A 23,801-nucleotide genomic window follows, 5' to 3' on the forward strand; every position below is an offset into this window, starting at 1 on the left:
TTGTTAAAGATGAGGAGGTTAAATCTTAAGTATTAAATGTTATTATATTATTATATTCAGGGGTGAAATCCAGCAGGTTCTGACAGGTTCTGGAGAACCGGTAGCGGAAATTTTGAGTAGTTCGGAGAACCAGCAAATACCACCTCTGGCTGGCCCCAGGGTGGGGTGGGAATGGAGATTTTGCAGTATCCTTCTCCTGCCATGCCCACCAAGCCACCCCACGCCCACCAAGCCACGCTCACAGAACCGGTAGTAAAAAAAATGTGGATTTCACCACTGATTATATTGTTATATTATTAATATGATGGTGATGACCTATCACAACAAAGATGTATAAATGTGACTATTTAAGCAGGATGAAAATCGAATGTTATATAAATACAACAAATAAAACTTGGGGGGAAAAAAGAAACAGACACACATCAATATTGTGTTTTCTGCTACTTAATCATAGAATAATAGGGTAGGAAGGAACCTTGGAGGTCTTCTAGTCTAACCCCATGCCCAAGCAGGAGACCCTATAACAGTGATGGCTAACCTTTTCCGGACCGAGTGCCCAAGGCATGTACACGAAAGTGCACGAATCCCCAGAATGCAATGGGCATGCGGTGCCCACGTATGCATGCACTCTCCACACGCACCCCACCCCGCGAATGCACGTGCCCCCCCACGTGCCCTGTCCCCCCGCACATGTGCACACCCGATGACCAGCTGGCCAGTGAAAACATCCAGTGATGGAAAAAATCTGGAGAGGTTCTCGGTCATCCAGGTCATGGTTGTCCCAAAGGTGCTTTTTTTCAGGAGGCAACTGGACTTCCTTGTTTTTTCTTTTGAAGAAGTTTCGCTTCTCAGCCAAGAAGCTTCTTCAGCTCTGACAGGATATAGCTACACAATTTGGGACGAACACCCTTTGAATGGTGTGGGAGTAGGAATGGATTTCCAGAGGAAAAATGGCAGCCTGCAGGAACCAGGTGACCCTGAGGACACAGATAAACCTCCAAGGGTTTCAACAACCCTTTAAAAGGATGCAAATGACCAGCTGTCTGCAAGGAATATAAATCCTTCCGTTCTGCACTATCCTGTCAGAGCTGAAGAAGCTTCTTGGAGGAGAAGCACTGCTCACATCTGCAAACTGGTAGGGAAAGTAAGTGAATACCACAGATGCTGCAGTTGTTAAGCTAGTAACACTGTTTAGTGAATCTGACTTCCCCACTGACGTAGTTTGTCAGAAGGTCGCAAAAGGTGATCACATGACCCCGGGATATTATAACTGTCATAAATATGAGTCAGTTGCCAAGCATTTCCCCTTTAAAATGTAAATTTTAATTTGTTTTTAAAATTATTGGGTGTTTTAAATTTGTCTCGGCTAAATTGTTTAATTCAGTTTTATTCTGTTTTTAAATTTTGTATTTATGTGTTTTATTCTGTGGCTGTTCACCGCCCTGAGTCCTTCGGGAGTAGGGCGGTATACAAATCCAATAAATGAAATGAAATAAATGAAATGAAATTTGAATTTTGATCATGTGACCATAGGGATGCACCACGGTCGTAAATATAAAAAGTCACTTTTTTCAGTGCTGTTGTAACTTTGAACGGTCACTAAGTGAACTGTTGTAAATCGAGGACTACCTATAGCAGGGGTCAGCAACCTGTGGCTCCAGAGCCACATGCGGCTCTTTGGGCCCTCTGCTGTGGTTCCTTGTTGGGTGATCCCACCACTGGCTGGCCCCGCCCCTCACCCTCCCCTCCCAGTCACTCCTCGCCTGGCCTGAGAAGGTAAGGGCGACGGTGGGGGATGGAGAAGCAGCCGGGGCAGAGACAGAGAGATACAGAGAGATGGGGAGAGAGAGGGGGGAGGGAGGGGAGAGAGAGATATGTCAAAAGGGTTTTGTGGTTCCCGGTGTTTTTTAACAACTGGTTCTCTGCCCTAATGACTGGCTGGGTAGGCGTGGCTGGCGGGGTGGTCATGTGACTGGTGGAAGTGAGTGACATCGAGTTGGCCACGCCCACCCAGGTTTTGTGGCTCCCGCTGTTTTCTTTTCTGTGGGAAATGGGTCCAAATGGCTCTTTGAGTGCTTAAGGTTGCAGACCCCTGACCTATACCACTGCGCATAGAAAGCAGATCACTGAAATGAGAGGATTTGCAAGGACAAGGGTGCACGATGCATTAAAAATCAGAGCTGGACAATTCAGTTCAAATCAAGGCCATCTCAGATCATCGAGAGAGATTGAGAGAGCGACAATTTACAGAAGGCCCGATGACAATCTTAAGGCTTGTCTGAATTCATAAATAACAAAGACCGTTGAATAGGATTCACAAAAGCAGATTCTTCGGATGACGTGGGCTGTGATTGGCAAAAGCTGGTGGGCGAGTAAGTGGGTTTTTTAAAGGTGCCACAAATCTCTTTGTTCTTTCTAACAAACAATTCATAGGCTCTTCGCTGAGCTCATTCGGCGTTCAGCAAGGCATTATTTTCTCAGTTGCTTTCACATTACCATCATCATCATTGCAATTAATCCCCTTATGTCCAACCTTTGGAGAAATCTCTCAACATCTGAGGGGGCATGCTAGTGATGGCTCAGCAAATAAAGGCAGTGAGCTTGTCAGTCCAGGTTCGAGACCCGAGCTCCGCGTAAGTTCCCGTTCCTTGCTCCAGCTCCTGCCCACCTAGCAGTTCGAAAGCATGCAAAAGCGAGTAGATAAACAGGTACCACTTCGGTGGGAAGGTAACAGCCTTCGGTGCGCCTTTGGTGTATAAGTCATGCTGGCCACATGACTGCAGAAATTCCCTTTGGACAACACCTGGACAGGGGAAACTTTTACTTTTAAATTATTCAATACTTGAATTTCTCAACCTCAGCCAACGCCCAGGAATTCTGGGAGTTGTAGTCCACAGGTTCAAGATGCTGAGGTTGAGAAACAATGCTTTAGGTCATGGGGGTCAAACTCGATTGTGTCATGTGACATATCGTGGCGTATCGCAACATTTTTTGCCTTTGTGGAGCCTGGGTGGGCGTGGCCTGCATGTAATGCATCTGGCTCGCGGGCCGCCAGTTTAACAGGCCTGCTTTAGGCTGAGGGTGGTACGGCTCAAACACCATTACCGGCACTCTTGAGAAAGAAGTATTAAGGCATTTGAAGGAACCTGAAGGATTGTAAAAACGATCACACAGGAGATCCTGAAAGTAGCTGGGTGGGGACGCAATGTCCACAGAATGAAAAATCAAGAAGGAAACTGCAATAGAAAGCAATGGGGAGCAGCCATATTCTACCAGTCTGGAGGTTGAGTCATGGCAACTGGATTTCTTAATGAAAAGAAGGACTAGGGGTTACATGATAGCAGTCTTCCAATATCTCAGGGGCTGCCACAAAAAAGAGGGAATCAAGCTATTCTCCAATGCACCTGAGGGCAGGACGAGAAACAATGGATGGAAACCAATCAAGGAAAGAAGCAACCTAAAACTAAGGAGAAATTTCCTGACGGTTAGAACAATTAATCGGTGGAACAACTTGCCTCCAGAAGTTGTGGGTGCTCCACAGTGGTGGGTTGCAATTTTTTTTACTACCGGTTCGGTGGGCGTGGCTTGGTGGGCGTGACAGAGGAAGGATACTGTAAAATCTCCATTCCCTCCCCAATCCAGGGGAAGGTTACTGCAAAATCCCCATTTCCTCCCAATCAGATGGGACTTGGGAGGCAGAGAATAGATGGGGGCCAGTCAGAATTTTTACTACCGGTTCTCCGAATTACTCAAAATTTCCACTACCGGTTCTCCAGAACTGGTCAGAACCTGCTGAAACTCACCTCTGGTGCTCCAACACTGGAGGCTTTTAAGAAGAGATTGGGAAATCCTTTGTCTTGAAATAGTATAGTGTTTCCTGCTTGAACAGGGGGTTGGACTAGAACCGTGATGGCGAACCTATGGCATGAGTGCCACAGGTGGCACGCGGAGCCATATTGGTGGGCACGCGAGTGTTGCCCTAGCTCAGCTCCAGCGCGCATGCGCGCACCGGCCAACTGATTTTCAGGCCTTCCGGTCCCACCGGAAGTCGGGAAACTGGCTGTTTCCTGCCTCCGAAAGGCCTCCAGGTGGATGGGGAAGGCTGTTTTTGCCCTCCTCAGGCTCCTAGAAAGCCTCTGGAGCCTGGGGAGGGGACAAAGGGGGCCTACCGGGTCCACAGTGCCATCGCGTGCCAAAAGCAGGAAGAAGTGTGGGGGGGTCACGTGTGCATGCGCGGGAGGGTGGGGCGCATTGAATTATGGATGTGGGCACACGTACCTGCCACCCCCCATGCTCCCCCACTTTTGGCACACGACGGCAAAAAGGTTAGCCATCACTGGACTAGAAGATCTCCAAGTCCCCTTCCAACTTATTCTGTTATTCTGCAAGTCAAGGACTACCTGTACTTTTAACCATGTTAAGACAAGTTAGCCAATATGATCCACAAGCTGATTTGTTAGAAAGCTCTTCCTCCTAAATTTTTTTTTTTTTTTTTTGGAAACGTAGCAACCGATGCATTTAAAACATATAAAACATGTAGTAGGATTGCATATCGTGATAAATAGCATACACAAAGGCACCAGATGCCACAAGTTATCTTAGGTTAGATCTGCACTGCTAGCTTTTTGAACCTCTGGATTTTCAGCTCCCTGTCTGTAAAGCCAAGTCTATAATGTACTGTGAGTGGTTGGGATAATAAATACAATAAAGATGGCCAGATATTGCCTTTGCAATAAATAAATTCTTTTTTTTTTTTCCTGTTCTGGAGGATGCTACAGAAATGTATTAAGTATAAACTTGAACAATAAAAAAATAAAGGTTTTTCTAAGGTTTCTCCTCTGATTAAAATCTTTCTGTGTCCTGCCAATGCAGATAACTTTTAATGCGTTGCAATTGTTTGGAACGCAAGTGGGCGTAGAGCCTTCTGCCAACCGACTGTTTGAGGCACGCTATTAAACAGTGAAGGAATTTAGTGCTCTAGACAAAAAAAAAAAAAAAACCTCTACAAAACCAGTGCAAGGACAGTTCAAATCCCAGCATGGGGAATCATCAGTGGGGTCAGAAAACAGCTGGTGTGGGGAGATGGAACTTCAGCATAGTGCCCACCGCCCAATCAATCAACCAGGGTGGATAAAAATCAATGATTTTTTTAAAAAAAATCAAAAAAATCAGATTTTTTTTATTTAAATCGGATTTTTTTGATTTTTATCGAATTTATTTTAATAACAAACTTTTGGGGTAAAAATCTATCGTAAGATAGTTTTCTATTTAAGATACATAAATAATTTAGTTTCTTCAGCATGAAATGGAGCTTAGTTATGTAGCATGAGGCTGTATATTCTGCAACACTGGGACTATCGGTGAGTCAACAGTGGGTCAAAGGAGTAGCAGAGATGACAGTTGCTCTTTAAAAATTATGATTTAAATCGAGTTGATTTAAATCAAGCCTTTTTACTAGCGATTTAAATCATGATTTAAATTGTGATTTAAATCAACTCGATTTAAATCAAATCCACCCTGCAATCAACCCTGCCTCACATGGTGTGTGCGTGTGAGGATAATTTTAACAGAATAACAGGAGTTGGAAGGGACCTTGGAAGTCTTCTAATCCAACCCCTTGCTCAAGTAGGAAACACTATGCCATTGTCCAACATCTTCTTAAAAACATCTTCCAGTGTTGGAGCATTTACAACTTCTGCAGGCAAGTTTGCTCCACTGCTTTTATCCGTGGGCTGTCAGACTCCTGAATGCAAATAACATCAAAACTACATAGTACGATGGACCTGCAGGGCCGGTGCAACGTGAAACATGTTCACACTGGTGCAATAGGGCTGGGTGTTTTGTTAATAAAAGAGCCTTGATAGTACAGTGGTTTAGTGCACCCTGTTATTAACACAGCTGCCTGCAATTTCTGCTGGTTCGAATCTCTCCAAGGCTCAAGGTTGACTCAGCCTTCCATCCTTTCTAAGGTAGGTGAAATGAGGACCCAGTTTGTGGGGGCAATAAGCTGACTTTGTATAAAATATACAAAAGAATGAAGGCTATTGCTTAACGCATTGTAAGCCGCCCTGAGTCTCCGGAGAAGGGCGGCATATAAATCAAATAAAAAAAATATATATGATTTATTGGGTTAGGGATTTTCTGTCTTCACTGTGAGTTGTTTTGTGTTGGGGGGGGTGTGCACTGAGGGAGCTCAACCAAACTCATTGTACATATGTTGTGCACTGACAATAAAGGTTTGAACTGAATAATTGTTCTGTCAGGAAACGTTTTAGTTCTAGGTTGCTTCTCTCCTTGATTAGTTTCCATCCATTGCTTTTTGTCCTGCCTTCAGGTGCTTTGGAGAATAGGTTGATTCCCTCTTCTTTGTGGCAGCCCCTGAGATATTGGAAGATTGCTATCATGTCACACTATGTCCTTTTTTAAATTAAACTAGACATTCCCAGTTCCTGCACCTGTTCTTCATATGTTTTAGCCTTTAGTTCCTTGATCATCTTTGTTACTCTTCTTAAAGCTGGGGAATTTCCAATGATGACTGAAAACGTTTTCAGAGTATCTACACTGGGATATCTTGAACCCCACATTCTCTGCAATGGAAATTGTGCAGGCATATTACAGAGAATTAGCATTGCAATTTACAGCATTAAGTCTGTCCTATACATTCATCTTGCCTCACAGGGATTTAATGGAGCTATTTATCTGCAGCCCTTTTGTCGTATGTTCATATAAAGGGGAAAAAAAGTGTACCAAAATTAAGAAAAATACCCATCGTTGTACACATTTGATTCTAAAATGCAAAATTGGGAGCCCCTCGTGACAAGATACGCGTTTTCACATGCAATACATATTTGTATATTTGTGGGTCTGTGCATAGGTGTGAGGGGTTTAGCAGCCACTCGATGCAATATTAAACTAGATAGATCAATGGTCCTTTGGCACAATATAAGGCAATAAACAAAGTCCTCATTTCCCAGAAATAAACCCCTGTAATGGCTAATATTTTCCTTGCAATGTTTATAGTATTACTTATTTTCAGTTGATGACTCATTCAGGAGAGTAATCAACTCTTTTGCAAACCAACTTTTGAGGCTGTACAGTGATGCTTGCTGATTCAAAGTTTAGGCCAAGATCACGTGAAGTGTTAATACCACTTTATAATGCCTTGGTAAGGCCACACTTGGAATATTGCATTCAGTTTTGGTTGCCACAACATAAAAAAAAGATGTTGAGACTCCAGAAAGAGTGCAGAGAAGAGCAACAAAGATGATGAGGGGACTGGAGGCTAAAACATTTAAAGACCAGTTGCTGGAATTGGGAATGTCTAGTTTAATAAAAAGGAGGACTAGGGGTGATATGATAGCAATGTTCCAATATTTGAGGGGCTGCCATGAAGAAGAGGGGGTCAACCTATTCTTCAAAACACCTGAAGGCAGGACAAGACACAATGGATAAAAACTAATCAACGAGAAAAGCAACCTAGAAGTGAGGAGGAATTTCTTGACAGAACAATTCATCAGTGGAATGACTTGTCTCCAGAAATTGTGGGTGCTCCAACGCTGGAGGTTTTTAAGAAAGAAATTGAACAAGCATTTGTCTGAAATGGTGTAGGTTTCCTGCCTGAGCCGGGGGTTATAATATATAATATAATAACGGAGTTGGAAGGGACCTTGGAGGTCTTCTAGTCCAACCCCATGCATAGGCAGGAAACCCTACACCACTTCAGACAAATGGTTCTCCAACATCTTCTTAACTTCTGGAGGGTTGGACCAGAAGACCTCTAAGGTCCCTTCCAACTCTATTATTCTGTTCTGTTATTTTGCTAAAGTATAAAGGAGAGAAAGGGGGTCGTGGGCCCAAAGGTCTAATCTTAATGCCCTTTCTACTCCCTCTGAATCAAATGGATGTTGGTTAGCACAATCCCAGCAGCCTCTAATAGAGAAGACAAAAGAACATCCTAGGGTAACTCCATAGATGCTGAAGGAAGACAGAGGGCACATCAAAGGTACCCAGGATGGTTCAAAAGCCCCATTTTAATTGTCAATTAAGGATGCACAACTGGGGAGAGGAGCAAAACAAATCCATGACAACCCCCAGACACCATGCTGGTGTATTATTGTAATGCCAAGCGGGAGAAACACTGAAAACAGCTGATTTTTTTGCTGACAATGAGCTCGTAGGGCATCTTGTAAGCAATCAGACTTTGACAGAAGGTAGCAGGCTCCCCGCTCGGGCACTAGCATTGTCAGGACATTCCACCTCAAGGGTCACCTCGTGGTCAATGGGAAGAAGAGGGAAGCCAATGAAGACAAGGGCTGGAAAGTACATTCAGATGTTTATGTGGCTCCTCTAAACGAGCCGGGATGACTTTTGTCTGCATTTGCCAGACCTTTGATAAATCACAAGACCTATTTGTCACTTGGAAAAGGTCTTAGTAAGAGTTAGCAAGGTTTGGATTTCCTAGCTTGTCCCAAAGATAGATAGATAGATAGATAGATAGATAGATAGATAGATAGATAGATAGATAGATAGATAGATATGAGAGATGATATATAGATAGATAGATATAGATGAGAGAGATGATAGATGATAGATAGATATAGATGAGAGAGATGATAGATGATAGATAGATATAGATGAGAGAGATGACTGATAGATGATAGATGATATAGATGAGAGAGATAATAGATAGATGATAGATAGATGATAGATAGATAGATAGATATAGATGAGAGAAATGATAGATGATAGATATAGATGAGCGAGATGATAGATAGATAGATAGATAGATATAGATTAGATAGATGAGAGATATAGATGAGAGAGATAATAGATGATAGATAGATGATAGATATAGATGAGAGAGATAATAGATAGATGATAGATAGATAGATAGATAGATAGATAGATGATAGATATAGATGAGAGAGATAATAGATAGATGATAGATAGATAGATATAGATGAGAGAAATGATTGATAGATGATAGATGATATAGATAGATATAGATGAGAGAGATGATTGATAGATGATAGATAGATATAGATGAGAGAAATGATAAGATGATAGATATAGATGAGAGAGATGATAGATAGATAGATAGGTAGATAGATAGATAGATAGATAGATAGATAGATAGATAGATATAGATTAGATAGATGATATAGATGAGAGAGATAATAGATAGATGATAGATAGATAGATAGATAGATAGATAGATAGATAGATAGATAGATAGATTGAATTCTTTATTGGCCAACTGTGATTGGACACACAAGGAATTTGTCTTTGGTGCATATGTTCTCAGTGTACATAAAAAGAAAAGATGCATTCGTCAAGAATCATAAGGTACAACACTTAATGATAGTCATAGGGTACAAATAAGCGATCAAATCATATTAGGAGACTGTCAATATAAATTGTAAGGATACAGCAACAAGTTATAGTCATACAGTTGTAAGTGGAAGGAGATAGATGGTGGGAACAATGAGAAGGTTAATAGTAGTGCAGACTTAGTAAATAGTTTGACAGTGTTGAGGGAATTATTTGTTTAGCAGAGTGATGGCGTTCGGGAAAAAACTGTCCTTGTGTCTAGTTGTTCTGGTGTGCAGTGCTCTATAGTGTCGTTTTGAGGGTGGGAGTTGAAACAATTTATGTCCAGGATGTGAGGGGTCTGTAAATATTTCTATGGAGTCTAAGGAGATTCTCAATCATCGAGGTCATGGTTGTCCCAAATCTGCTTTTCCAAAAGACAACTGGACGTTCTTAGGTTTTTTTCTTGAAAATGTTTCACTTCTCATTCAAGAAGCTTCTCGAGAACCAAAGAAGCTTTTTGAATGTGAAGTGAAATGTTTTCAAGGAAAAAACCCAAGAAAGTCTAGTTGCCTTTTGGAAAAGCACATTTGGGACAACCATGACCTGGATTAGACTAGAATAGAATAACAGAGTTGGAAGGGACCTTGGAGGTCTTCTAGTCCAACCCCCTGCCCAGACAGGAAACCCTACACCACTTCAGATAACATCTTCTATCCAACATCTTCTTAAAAATTTCCAGTGTTGGAGCATTCACAACTTCTGCAGGCAAGTTGCCAATCAGGCAAGATGATTGAGATTCTCCATAGACTCATTTTTTTCTTGCCATGTACATTTATACATCCAAACTAGACTGTGTTGTTTCTCTGTGTCATATAATATATGTGGGTATGTGCATATTTTTTGATTGATTGTCATGTTTATGAAGTGTATATTAGAGGTGGTGACCCTTTGAGAACTGTATGCAACAAAATTTCATTTTAATGTACTGCCAATTAGTGTAAATTTAAAGTGACGATAAAAGTTATTCTAAGTCCATTCTAAGTCTTCTAAGACATTTCCTAGCTTATTCTTCTTCTGTTTTTCCAGAAGAAGGTGTCTCTTGCAGAAGGAAAATAAGATTGGTTTAGAGTTGTGGTATACAGAGCAATTTTCCTAACACAACTCCACCTTAAAAAACGACGACTGTCCTGAATTTTCAATCACTGGAGCACCAAGAAAAATAGCCATAGAGGCAGCATGCATTCATACACTGAGAGACAATAGAAAGTTAGAAACTTTTGATATAAGAAACATTTTTTTAAAAAAATAATGAAATGACTGGATTAAGAAGAGCAGTAACAAGCAAGAAAGTCTGAATTCTATTTTGTGATTAAGGGTACCTATTTCCTCTTCCCCCACCCCTTGTTCTTTTTCCTTGTGCGTTGTCCTCTCCAAAATTATAAAATTCACTTGTTTTATTAAAAATAAGCCATTCTGGACACCTATTTTAACTGAAGCGCAAAATACAAATATTGGAAAAAGAATAACGAGCCCTAATATTTTGGAAAACAGCTATTAAAAGTAGTCCTTGACTTACGACTACAAGTGGGATCAGAATTTCCATTGCGAAGCAAAGCAGTTGTTAACTGGATCACATCTGATTGTATGAGCTTTTTGCTACGGTTGTTAAACGAATCAATGCAGTTGTTAAGTGAATCACATGGCTGTTAAGCAAATCCAGCTTCCCCCATTGACTTTGCTACTCAGAAGCCAGGTGGGAAAGTCTCAAATAGTGGAACACGTGACCCTGGAATGCTGCAACTGTCATAAATACATGCCAGTTCCCAAGTGCCCAAATTTTGATCACGTGACATGGGATGCTGCAAAGATTGTAAGCAAGAGGACAGGGTTGTAACTCACTTTTATTTTAGTGCAGTTGCAACTTCCAATGATTGCTAAAGGACCATATGTACTCTTTCATATTCATATTCATATTCATATTCATATTCATATTCATATTCATATTCATATTCAAATTCAAATTCATATTCATATTCAAATTCAAATTCAAATTCAAATTCAAATTCATATTCAGGGCTGCTACAACTTTGTCCTGCATGTCCCCTGATGTGGCCTTCGTCTCATTCCAAATTATAGAGTAAGTGAAAGAGCCATATGAAATCCTGAGCTTTACTGAAATTAAATACAGGAAGTCCTCGACGTACGGCCACAATTGAGCCCCAAATTTCTGTTGCTAAGCGAGACATTTGTTAAGCATGTTTTGCCCCATTTTACGACTTTTCTTGCCACAGTTGTTAAGTGAATTGCTATCATTGTTAAGAGAATCATGTGCTCGTTAAATGAATCTGGGTTCCATTGACTTTGCCTGTCAGAGGACAGCTGGGAAGGGATGGGTTTCAGCCGGTTCAAACCGGTTCGGGCGAACTGGTAGTTACGGCCAGCAGCAAAGTCAATGGGGGAAGCCAGATTCACTTAACAACCAGGTTACTAATTTAACAATGGCAGCAATTCACTTAACAACTGCGGCAAGAAAGGTTGTAGAACGGGGGCAAAACTCACTTAACAAATGTCTCACTTAGCAATAAGAATAGAATAGAATAGAATAGAATAGAATAGAATAGAATAGAATAGAATAGAATAGAATAGAATAGAATAACAGAGTTGGAAGGGACCTTGGAGATCTTCTAGTCCAACCCCCTGCTTAGGCAGGAAACCCTACACCGCTTCAGACAAATGGTTATCCAACATCTTCTTAAAAACTTCCAGTGCTGGAGCATTCACAACTTCTGGAGGCAAGTTGCTCCACTGAATAATTCAAGGTGTTGGTTACCACCTTTAAAGCGCTCCATGGCATTGGACCTGGATACCTTCGAGACCGTCTTTTGCCACCAATAGCCTCCCACCGGCCAGTTCGCTCCCACAGAGAGGGTCTCCTCAGGGTGCCATCGGCCAAATTATATCGGCTGGCGACACCCAGGGAGAGGGCCTTCTCTGTGGGAGCCCCTGCCCTTTGGAATGAACTGCCCCCAGAAATTCGTAAAATCTCTGATCTCTGTGTGTTTCGCTGTGCCCTCAAAACCATGTTGTTCCGCCAGGCTGGGCTATCAATGTAAAGATTTTAATTGGTTTTAAATGGGATTTTAAATTTGGGGTTTTATAAATTGGGCCTATTATTTAATAAATTTAATTATTTTTTAATTTTGTCTGTCTTTGTGTTTTTAATTAGGCTGTACACCACCCTGAGTCCTTCGGGAGGAGGGCAGTATAGAAACAAAATTAATAAATAAAAATAAATAAATAAATTGTTCTGACTGTCAGGAAATTTCTCCTCAGTTCTAAGTCACTTCTCTCCTTGATTAGTTTCCATCCCTTGCTTCTTGTCCTGCCCTCAGGTGCTTTGGAGAATAGCTTGACTCCCTCTTCTTTGGGGCAGCCCCTGAGATATCGGAAGACTGCTGTCATGTCTCCCCTAGTCCTCCTTTTCATTAAACTAGACATACCCAGTTCCTGCAACCGTTCTTCATATGTTTTAGCCTCCAGTCTCCTAATCCTCTTTGTTGCTCTTCTCCGCACTCTTTTCTAGAGTCTCAATGTCTTTTTTACATCTTGGCGACCAAAACTGAATGCAGTATTCCAAGTGTGGCCTTACCAAGGCATTATAAAATGGTATTAACAGTTCACGTGATCTATCCCTAAATGTTGGGCTCAACTGTGGTCATAAATCAAGGACTAAATTTGCAGACAGCATCACTTCCAGGAACTCTGCATCACTTCTAGCCTGTCTGGTGGCCTCCCTCTTCCAAGGTGGGGTTGGCCTCCATGCCTGGTCTTTCCCTCCACCTCCTTTTAAAGAGGGTGGGGCCACCGGGGATGCTTCATTGTTTAAGGAGTCAGTGGTGGAAGCCGACATGAAAAGGCTGGTGACCCCACACTGACCCTTTTGCGACCCTAATGCTTGTCCGAGAGCGGATTTTCCTTTTGCTCAGGGCCTTTGGTGTGTAGATTACAGGTAGAAGAACAATGCGGATTGTTCTCGGCAACAATGCTGGGTGCTACACACCACTCCCTGCAGATAGCTTCTCTCCAGATTAAGCCGAGTTCTGCCTTTGTCCTTTTTACTGTATCTAGTTTAGCTGTGCCAACATGCCTTTCAGACAAGCCTCTTGGGTATAAAAGGAGAAAAAAGTTACCGTTTATACAAGACCCCCCAGTTAATTTCATTTTTCTCTGGAAGGAAAAATACTTATGCCAAGAATACAGAATAACAGAGTTGCGGAAGGGACCTTGAAGGTTTTCTAGTACAATCCCCTGCTCAGGCAGGAAAAACTATACCATTTAGTGGTTGAGCAATCTCTTCTTAAAAGCCTGCAGCCTCTAGTGGCAAGCTGTTCCACTGGTTAATTGTTCTTACTGTCAGGAAATTCCTCCTTAGTTCCAGATTGCTTCTCTCTTTGATTAGTTTCCATCCATTGCTTCTTGTCCTGCCCTCAGATGCTTTGGAGAATAGCTTGACTCCCTCTTCTTTGGGGCAGCCCCTGAGATATTGGAAGACTGCTATCATGTCACTCCTAGTCCTTCTTTTCATGAAATTGAAAAGAAAGAAAATTTTATTCTAACAGGTACAGTAGTGGCCAAAATTGTGGAAACCTTTTGGGAAAAGTGTATTTTTGAGGTTTGATAGCTAAATAACATAACTTTTTTTCAAGATAACCCTATTCCACTGCTGGAATGGCCTGGGAATAGCCTAGACCTTAACCCAATTGAAAATCTATGGAGCCGACTAAAGAAACTTGTTCATCAGAAGCGACCCAGCAATAAAACCCAGTTAATAGAAACAATCTTGGTTTCATATGATAACAGCTGCAGAACTAAAAGACTTTTGGTTCACTCCATGGGAAGACATTGTAAGGCCGTCATTCATGCTTAAAGGTTACCCAACAAAGGATTAACTGACATGGTGATCATTTTTGTATATCTTGTTTTTTCTACGTGTTTCACTTTTCTTCTTTATACTGTAACGGCTATTCTAATAGCAAATCCTTCATAAAAGTTATTGCCTTACATTCTTGGTTAAATTATCTTTCCAGTGATATATAATTTTATGGTACTACTCCAAAAAAAAACGTGGCATTATTAGCTAGTTTTAGAAAGTACACTTTTCCCAAAAGGTTTCCACAATTTTGGCCACTACTGTACATAAACAGAGGCATAGAATCAGCATGTGAAGTATCAGTACCGCTTTGTAAAGCCTTTGTAAGATCACACCTGGAAAACTGCATCCAATTTTGGTTACCACATTACCAAAAAAAAATGTGAAAAAATTGTTGAGGCTTTGGAAAAAGTGCAAAGAAGAGTAACTAAGATGATTAAAGGCCTGGAGACTAAAACATATGAAGAACGGTTGCAGCATTTGGGCTTGGCTAGTCTAGAGGAAAAGAAGGACTTTGGAGGGGGGGGGAGACACGATATGGTATTTATTTATTTATTTGTTTATTTATTTATTAGTCATGTTTCTCTGCCGCCCACTCTCCGAGGACTCTGGGCGGCTTACACCAAAGACGGTATACTAAATAGCATATTGCCCCCTAACAATCTGGGTCCTCATTTTACCTACCTCGGAAGGATGGAAGGCTGAGTCAACCTTGAGCTGGTGAGATTTGATCCGCTGATCTGCTGAACTAGCAGCCAGCTGAAGTAGCTGCAATACTGCAAAGAGTGGAAAAGGTGCAGAGAAGAGCAACAAAGATGATGAGGGGACTGGAGGCTAAAACATATGAAGAACGATTGCAGGAACTGGGTATGTCTAGTCTAGTGAAAAGAAGGACTAGGGGAGACATGATAGCAGTGTTCCAGTATCTCAGGGGCTGCCACAAAGAAGAGGGAGTCAAGCTATTCTCCAAAGCACCTGAGGGCAGGACAAGAAGCAATGGATGGAAACTAATCAAGGAGAGAAACAACTTAGAACTGAGGAGAAATTTCCTGACAGTTAGAACAATTAATCAGTGGAACAACTTGCCTCCCGAAGTTGCGAATGCTCCAACACTGGAAGTTTTTAAGAAGATGTTGCATAACCATTTGTCTGAAGCGGTGTAGGGTTTCCTGCCTAAGCAGGGGGTTGGACTAGAAGACCTCCAAAGGCCCCTTCCAACTCTATCCCACTGGGTTGTGTTGAAATAGGCTCCCATTTTGTTATCTGTTCAGCTGGTTTTCGATTGAAATGCATTTTTTGCACTGAAGAATTTCTAAATTAGATCTATTTAATTTTATTCAACCAAAGTTTACAGCAGAAATAAACGTATCAGAAATAGATAGCATATCAGTGAGAAATAACACCATCTCAAGTGTAAGATAATTGCCCTTGTTCTCTGGCACAATGTGAATATGGAGGTTGGGGAGGGGAGAGAACTTTATTAATCCTATTTAAATGAAGCTATCATGAAAGGTTTTATTTAACTAAAGCACTATCTTTCTCTGATACAGTGAAGTCAGGGGATGGGGGATCAACAAACAGGATTACAGAAACAAAACCACAGTGCAAATTAAATTACTAAGAAAGAAAGACCAAAGAGCCCATCACTCACTGTGGATGGAACAGCATTTAATTTACTGAAATTTGAATCCCCTGGGAGAATTTGGAAAAATGGTGAAGAACTTACCTTGAGTTTTGTTCTTACATTAGCTACAGCGGTGTTTCTCTATCTTGGCAGCTTTAAGATGTTTAGACTCCAACTCCCAGAATTCCTCAGTCAGCTACCAACTGGGGAATTCTGGGAATTGAAGTCCACAAGTCTTAAAGTTGCCAAGGTTGGAGACCCCTGCTGTCTGTCACAATGTTAAATGAAGAACGTGGTCACCCATATAATGCTCCTATCCCTTCCTTTAGATTCTTGTTTTTAATATATACAGATAGTCCTCGACTTACAACCACAAATGAGCCCAAATGCGTTGTTATTGATACATGCGTTCAGTGAGTTTCCTAAAGTTTGCCAAATTTGTGAAATGCGGCCCTAGATCAAGCAAATATCAGATCCATTCCTGGTCTTTGTGAGATATGGCCTTTCTATCTAGCAAGGGATTTTTGTGTTGTTAAAATGACAAAACAATTAATCCGTAGAACAAGTTGCCCTCCAGAAGTTGTGAATGCTCCAACACTGGAAGTTTTTAAGAAGAGATTGGACAACACTTTGTCTGAAGTGGTGTAGGGTTTCCTGCCTAAGCAGGGGGTTGGACTAGAAGACCTCCAAGGTCCCTTCCAACTCTGTTATTCTGTATTTTGACAAAACCAAGGGGTTAAGGCAGTTCTGGTCCAGTTTAGCTCTAGATTATTGTTTGGTTATGTTTTCCCCTGTAGCTCTATGTTCATGAACCTGAGCAACTTTAATATGAGGGGGGAGAAATGTATTTTACGTCTCTGCTAAACGATAAAGCTGATTAGATGCCTTGGGCTACTTATTCTTTGGCAGCATTGACACAATACAATCCACATGATTGTCTCAAGGGTGCTTTTTCAGAAGGCAACTGGACTTCCTTTGCTTTTCCTGGAAGACGTTTCGCTTCTCATCCAAGAAGCTTCTTCAGATAAGAGAAGAAGAAGAAGAAGAAGCTTCTTGGATGAGAAGCGAAACGTCTTCAAGGAAAAACAAAGGAAGTCCAGTTGCCTTCTGAAAAAACACCTTTGGGACAACCGTATTCCTTGATTATTGTATTGACCTAAACTTCTGGCTTTGTCTACAACAGGGGTGTCAAACTCGATTTCATTGAGGGACGCATCAGGATTGTGTTTGACCTTGGGTGGCCAGGGTGGGCCTGGACAGCTTGACGTCATTCGTGTCGGGGGCGCCTGTGGCGGCCCGAGAGCTCTGCCAGCGAAAACGGACTCCTGAGCCCTGTTTCAGCTGCGACGGACTCCTGCAACCCTCTGCCAGCAAAAATGGAGCTCGGGAGAGCCTCACATAGCCCTCCCGAGCTCCGTTTTCATTGGCAGAGGCACAGCGAGGCGGTCCTTTGTTGTTTCTAGGGCGGCCCCGCGGGCCAGATCTAAGCACCCTACGGGCCGGCTCCAGCTCCTGAGTCTTGAGTTTGACACCCCTGGTCTACAATATTAAATCAGCATAGAATACACACCAAGTTACAAATCAAGGAATATAATGTACACTTAGCATGCTATGTGAATGCAACCGCCAATATTTAATTTATCTGACTGAACCTATTGTGTGAACGCAGCCACTTTGTTCCCACAGCACATCGAATGGAGACAATGTGTTGTGTAGACAATGGTATCCACAGTAGACCTTAAAAAAAAGTTAAAATGGCAGTTTTGACCAGGGATAGCGCCCAAATTCTGATCGTGTGACTCTGGCGATGCTGCGGAAGGTTAAGTATTAGGACCAGTTGTAGGTCATTTTTTTCAATGCCACTGTAACTTTGGTCACTAAACAAATAGTTATAACCTGAGGCCTACCTACAATCAATGCCCACTCCTTTTTTCTACAGTGTTATATTTTACTTCCTGCATGGATGCCAATAATTGTAGGAACGCCAAAACTAGACAACTACCCTGTTTCCCCGAAAATAAGACATCCCCTGATAGTAAGCCCAATTGGGCTTCTGTGTGCATGCGCTAAAATAAGTCCTCCCCAAAAATATTTAAACGAATGCGCAGCCAGTTCTCGCCATTTCCTCTGGTTAGGGTTAGGGAGACACATCTGGAAATCAGGTAAGACAGCAAAAGGAGCCCTGTCTTGCTCCATACGCCCCAAAATAATAAGAACTCCTCGAAAATAAAGCCAAGCGCTTATTTTGGGGTTCAAAAAAATATAAGAGTCTTATTTTTGGGAAAATACGGTAGTTCATCTAAAGAAGACACCTTCATGCAAAGAGGTAATTAAGTCTGTCCAGACAATTGTTCTCAAGAACATCTAAACCCAGTCAATTAAATCCATTGTGTCCACACTGTTGACAGAGTAAGAGATGAAGAGCAAGTCTAGATGACGTCTGTAACAGGACTATTCCTATCATTGATTGGCTCCAGTGGCCAAATGCCACTCCGTATTGGCTGTTTGACATCATGAAGTCACTGGGCGTTGTGCCTTGTGATTCTTGACGAGTGTATCTTGTCTTTTTATGTACACTGAGAGCGTATGCACCAAAGACAAATTCCTTGTGTGTCCAATCACACTTGGCCAATAAAGAATTCTATTCTATCTACCTACCTACCTGGAATCTCACGGTACAAGGCTCATTAGAGACCAGATAGAGCTGCAAAATCCAGACGATTGCTAGCATTAAGGGTAGGCACTTCCTAGAAATGGAGGACTTTTATTTGCAGAATGGGGATTTTGCAGTAACCTTCCCCTGGAGCGGGGAGGGAATGGAGATTTTACAGTATCCTTCCCCTGCCACGCCCACCAAGCCACGCCCACCAAGCCATGCCATGCCATGCCACGCCCACCAAGCCACGCCCACAGAACCGGTAGTAAAAAATTTTGAAACCCACCACTGGATAACATAGTGTGACTCGAAGACAATATATGTCACTAAGCTCCTTGAAAGTGGGAGATAACTGTTACAAAGAAATAACAATGCAAATGAAGTTGTATTCTCGGTGCCTTCTTATTGCTGCATTGTTTGGGTTATAAAATGAGTATAGAGGGGAAAATAGCCCTTCTCATCCTTTCTAGAGTAAAAACCCCAAATGTCACAATCTTTCCTCATAGTAAAGCCACTTTCGTTTTAGTTGACCTCCTCTGAACCTTCTCTGGCTCCACAATCTCTTTTTGGAGGACCACTAACCAAAAGCACACATAATACAGACTTGACTTATGAGCATAATGGAGTCTACCCATCACAGTTGTAAGTCACGATACAAAAATCATTAATAGCAATAGCACTGAGACATATATACCAATTCATAGTGCTTTACAGCTCTCCCTAAGCAGTTTACAAAGTCAGCATATTGCCCCCCAACAATCTATTGCCCCTAGCAAACTGGGTCCTCATTTTACAGACTTCGGAAGGATGGAAGGCTGAATCAACCTTGAGCTGGTCAGGATTGAACTCCTGGCAGTGGGCAGAGCTTGCCTGCATTCTAACCTCTGCGCCACCTGGGCTCCATTAACTGAATGTCATGGTCCTTAAGCAAATCAACGGTTCGACAGGGAAATAGCTTTTGCTGAAAACTTGAAGTAAATGTTGGTTTTACAAAACTGTCATACATGAACATGGGTCACTGCAAACAGCTGTAAGTGTGATCATGCTACTGAGTTCAATCACGAGACTGGGGGAGAGGGCGAGTACAGCAATGTCAGAACCTCTGGTTCATCATAACAGAGTAGCGTAGCATAGCATAGCATAGCATAGCATAGCATAGCATAGCATAGCATAGCATAGCATAGCATAGCATAGCATAGCATAGCATAGCATAGCATAGCATAGCATTCTTTATTGGCCAAGTGTGATTGGACACACAAGGAATTTGTCTTGGTGCATACACTCTCTGTCAGAACCTCTGGTTCATCATAACAGAGTAGCATAGTGTAGCATAGTGTAACATAGCATAGCATAACATAGCATAGCATAGCATAGAATTCTTTATTGGCCAAGTGTGATTGGACACACAAGGAATTTGTCTTGGTGCATACGCTCTCTATCAGAATCTCTGGTTCATCATAACAGAGTAGCATAGCATAGCATAGCATAGCATAGCATAGCATAGCATAGCATAGCATAGCATAGCATAGCATAGCATAGCATAGCATAGCATAGCATAGCATAATAATAATTATGCTATAATTATAAGAGCCTTGGTAGTACAGTGGTTTATTAAGCTGGTTATTAAGACCAGCTGCCTGCAATTACTGCAGGGTTCGAGTCTCGCCAAGGCTCAAGGTTGACTCAGCCTTCCATCCTTTCTAAGGTAGGTAAATTGAGGACCCAGTTGTGGAGGCAATAAGCTGACTTTGTATAAATATACAAAAGGATGAAGGCTATTCCTGAGCACATTGTAAGCCGCCCTGAGTCTTCGGAGAAGGGCGGCATATAAATCAAATTAAAATAATAATAATAATAATGTCTTGCTTAGCAATATGAATAGAATAGAATAGAATAGAATAGAATAGAATAGAATAGAATAGAATAGAATAGAATAGAATAGAATAGAATAGAATAACAGAGATGGAAGGGACCTTGGAGGTCTTCTAGTCCAACCCCCTGTTCAGGCAGGAAACCCTACACCGCTTCAGACAAATGGTTGTCCAATCTCTTCTTAAAAACTTCCAGTGTTGGAGCATCCACAACTTCTGGAGGCAAGTAGTTCCACTGATTAATTGTTCTAACTGAGCAGACAACGTTGGTCATAAGTGGAAGACTATCTGTATTCCAGATGTTCATACCACAAAATGTTAGTGGCATCTCGATTTTCAATGCCGTTTCTTATTCTCCCTAACATGCTGTTGAGTATTTTTACAGTGGATCCAGCCTGTGTTGACATTTTCTCTGAACTGTTTACCATGATTCCAAAATCTCTTTCTTCAAAACTCAGCGAAAAAAGAAGGGAAACCTCAGAAGCTGGCTGGGCTCACAATTTTCAAGAAAAACAACAATATCTTTAAGGGGGGAAAAAAAACTAAAGAGGAGAAGGAAGCTTCGAAATCGGTGAACATCTCAGTAGAAACAGAAGGCAGAGTAAGTGTTAGGAGGCCAGAAAAAGAACATCAGCAAGAGAGGACGAAGAGGAGTAATTAGCAGCTAGAACAGAGGTTGTGCAAATATACCGATAGTTCTCGACTTACAACAGTTCATTTAGTGACCGTTCAAAGTTGCAGTGCCACTGAAAAAAGTGACTTACGGCCGCGTTTCACACTTACAAGTGTTGCAGCATCCTCCTGGTGACATGATCAAAATTTAGAAGCTTGGCAACTGACTTGTATTTATGACGGTTGGGGGGAGGTGTCCTGTGATCACCTTTTGCGACCTTCTGACAAGCAAAATAAATGGGGAAGACAGACTGACTCAACAACCGTGTTTCTAATTTAACCACTGCAGTGATTTGTTTAAAAACTATGGCAAGAAAGGTCGTGAAATGAGACAAAATTCACTTAACAACTGTCTTGCTTAGCAACAGAAATTATGGGCTTCATTGTGGTTGTTAAGTTGAGTCCTACCTGTACAGGGAGTTGTTGTTAAGTGAGTTTTCCCCCCATGTGACAATGTTTCTCTCCACCATTGTTAAGCAAATCACTGTAGTCGTTAAGTTAGTCACACGGTTGTAAATTGAATCTGGCTCCCCCTGCCCCCTCCAATTGGCTTTGCTTGTCAGACGGTCACAAAAGATTATCACACAACCCCGGGATACTGCAACCGTCATAAATATGAGTCAGTTGCCAAGCATCCAAATTTTGATCACGGGAATCTACAATGGTCATAAGCAAGGGTGAAATGCTCCCGGTTCGGACCGGATCACCCGATCTGGTAGCGATGGCTGCGGATGGTTCGGAGAACCGGTAGCAAAAATCCCTGTGTGCCCCCCCCCCCCCACGCCCAGCTGAGCCGCATGATCATCAGAGGCTTTTCTTTTTTACTTTTAAAAGCATTTTTTCTACAACCTCTTCCAACAAAAAAATGCTTTTAAAAGTAAAAAAAAAGCCTCTGATGATCACGAGGCTCAGCTGGGATCGTCAGAGACGTTTCAAAGCATTTTTTTCTGCAACCTCTTGGCCGAAGAGGTGGTAAAAAAAATGCTTTGAAAAGTCTCTGACGATCCCAGCTGAGTTGCCTGATCGCCAGAGGCTTTTCAAAGCATTAGAAAAAATGCTTTGAAAAGTTAAAAAAAAAAAAGTTGGCCACGCCCACCCAGTCACATTACCCACCACCACCAAGCCACGCCCACAGAACCGGTAGCAACAAATTTTACATTTCACCCCTGGTCGTAAGTGTGAAAAACAGTCATAAGTCACTTTTTTCAGTGCCACTGCAACTTTGAACAGTCACTAAATGAACTGTTGTAAATTGAGGACTACCTGCAATGTGTTCCAGTAACTGTAAAATAGTAACTACGTCTCGCCTCCTTTGCAAACAGGAGCTTTGACTTACCTGGCATTTTGCTGGGCGGAGAAGAGCTGGGTTGAGTGTGGTGAGGTGACCCATGGGATAGTAAGAGGTTCATAGTGTGAGGCTGACCCGTGCTGTAGGCATCCATGGCGAGTTTTTGCCGAAAAGCTTCTTCTTTCCTCCGGTTTGCAAACCAGTTGTAGACGCGGACTTCCGTGACCAGATTTGAACCCAAGCCGTGTGCTTTAGAGGGCGACACACCCCGCTGGAGGCATTCTGCCCTAGAGGAGAAAATTAAGAAAATTCCTAGAAAAGGGTTTGTTTGGACCCCGATGTTGAACTAACACAGGAGGAGAACTTTCTAAGAACATTACCAGGCTAAAAAATTGGTCCGGCTAGTTCAGGAGTCTGCAACCTTAAACGCTCAAAGAGCCATTTGGACCTGTTTCCCACAGAAAAGAAAACACCGGGAGCCACAAAACCCTTCCCGGGCCTGACTATTTCTTGAGCGGCCACAAAACTAGCATATGTAGTTGAATTAAACATTCTGTTTTGTTCCGAAACTTTTCTTTTCTTTGATTTATCCATGGTTGGCCTACCTGGGGTTGAAAAGCTCAATAAATTGTGTGCCAGCGGGTGTCGTACATTGGCGGTTGTGATGCATATTTTGAATGACAGGGAGCCACAGCAGAGGGGTGAAAGAGCCACATATGGCTCCAGAGCTGCAGGCTAGCTCAATATTATTATTCTAATTTGAAATAACTCTCTGATTTTTGGCTAAAAAAGAAAAGTCTAAAAAAGAATGTAGGCATTGAATTAGGAATTATTTGTATGCAAAGAGACACCTTACCCCTAAGGTCCTGTCCTCACATCACCAGGACTGCAATAACAGAATTCAGTAACTATTTTTACATATTGTGTCTTCGTGATACTGGTTGCGTTTCATCCTCAGTTCATAGCCGAAGCAGATGGGCTAACATTTATTTTATTTAAATATGTATGTCATGGTACCTCATTAAAGCACAGCTCTCAAGATTTATTCTAGTTATTTATTTTTATCCAAGCTTTATTATTTTATAAGTAACTCAAGGGTGGCAAACATGTCTAAAACTCCTTGCTTTGCCTATTTTCTGCACAACAACAATCCTGTGAGGTGGGTTGGGCTGAAGAGGGACTGGCCCTAAGTCACCTAGCTGGCTTTCATGCCTAAGGCGGGACTAGAACTCACCACCTCCTGGTGATTGGCTCAAAGTCACGCAACTGGATTTCAAGTCTAAGGTGGGGCTAGAACTCGTCGCTGCCTGGTGATTGGCCCAAAGTCACCCAACTGGTTTTCATGCCTAAACTGGGACTAGAACTCGTCGTCGCCTGGTGATTGGCCTAATGTCACCCAACTACCTTTCATGCCTAAGGACTAGAACTCACCATCTCCTGGTGATTTG

At 42.1% G+C, this 23,801-nt stretch overlaps 1 protein-coding gene across 1 annotated transcript in view; it reads right to left on the reverse strand.

The window, feature by feature from the left end:
• Window positions 1-23,801, reverse strand: part of HNF1B (HNF1 homeobox B) — a 74,858-nt gene that overhangs the window by 42,420 nt on the left and 8,637 nt on the right. Inside the window, exon 3 of the mRNA XM_070945326.1 lies at window positions 22,402-22,640. Within this exon, the coding sequence (XP_070801427.1) occupies window positions 22,402-22,640 (239 nt within the window). The remainder of the gene's footprint in view (window positions 1-22,401; window positions 22,641-23,801) is intronic.

This window comes from Pituophis catenifer, unplaced genomic scaffold, assembly GCF_029215685.1.
Source record: "Pituophis catenifer annectens isolate HBS135680 unplaced genomic scaffold, rPitCat1.0.hap2 SCAF_1, whole genome shotgun sequence".
NCBI classification, from domain to species: Eukaryota; Metazoa; Chordata; class Lepidosauria; order Squamata; family Colubridae; genus Pituophis; species Pituophis catenifer.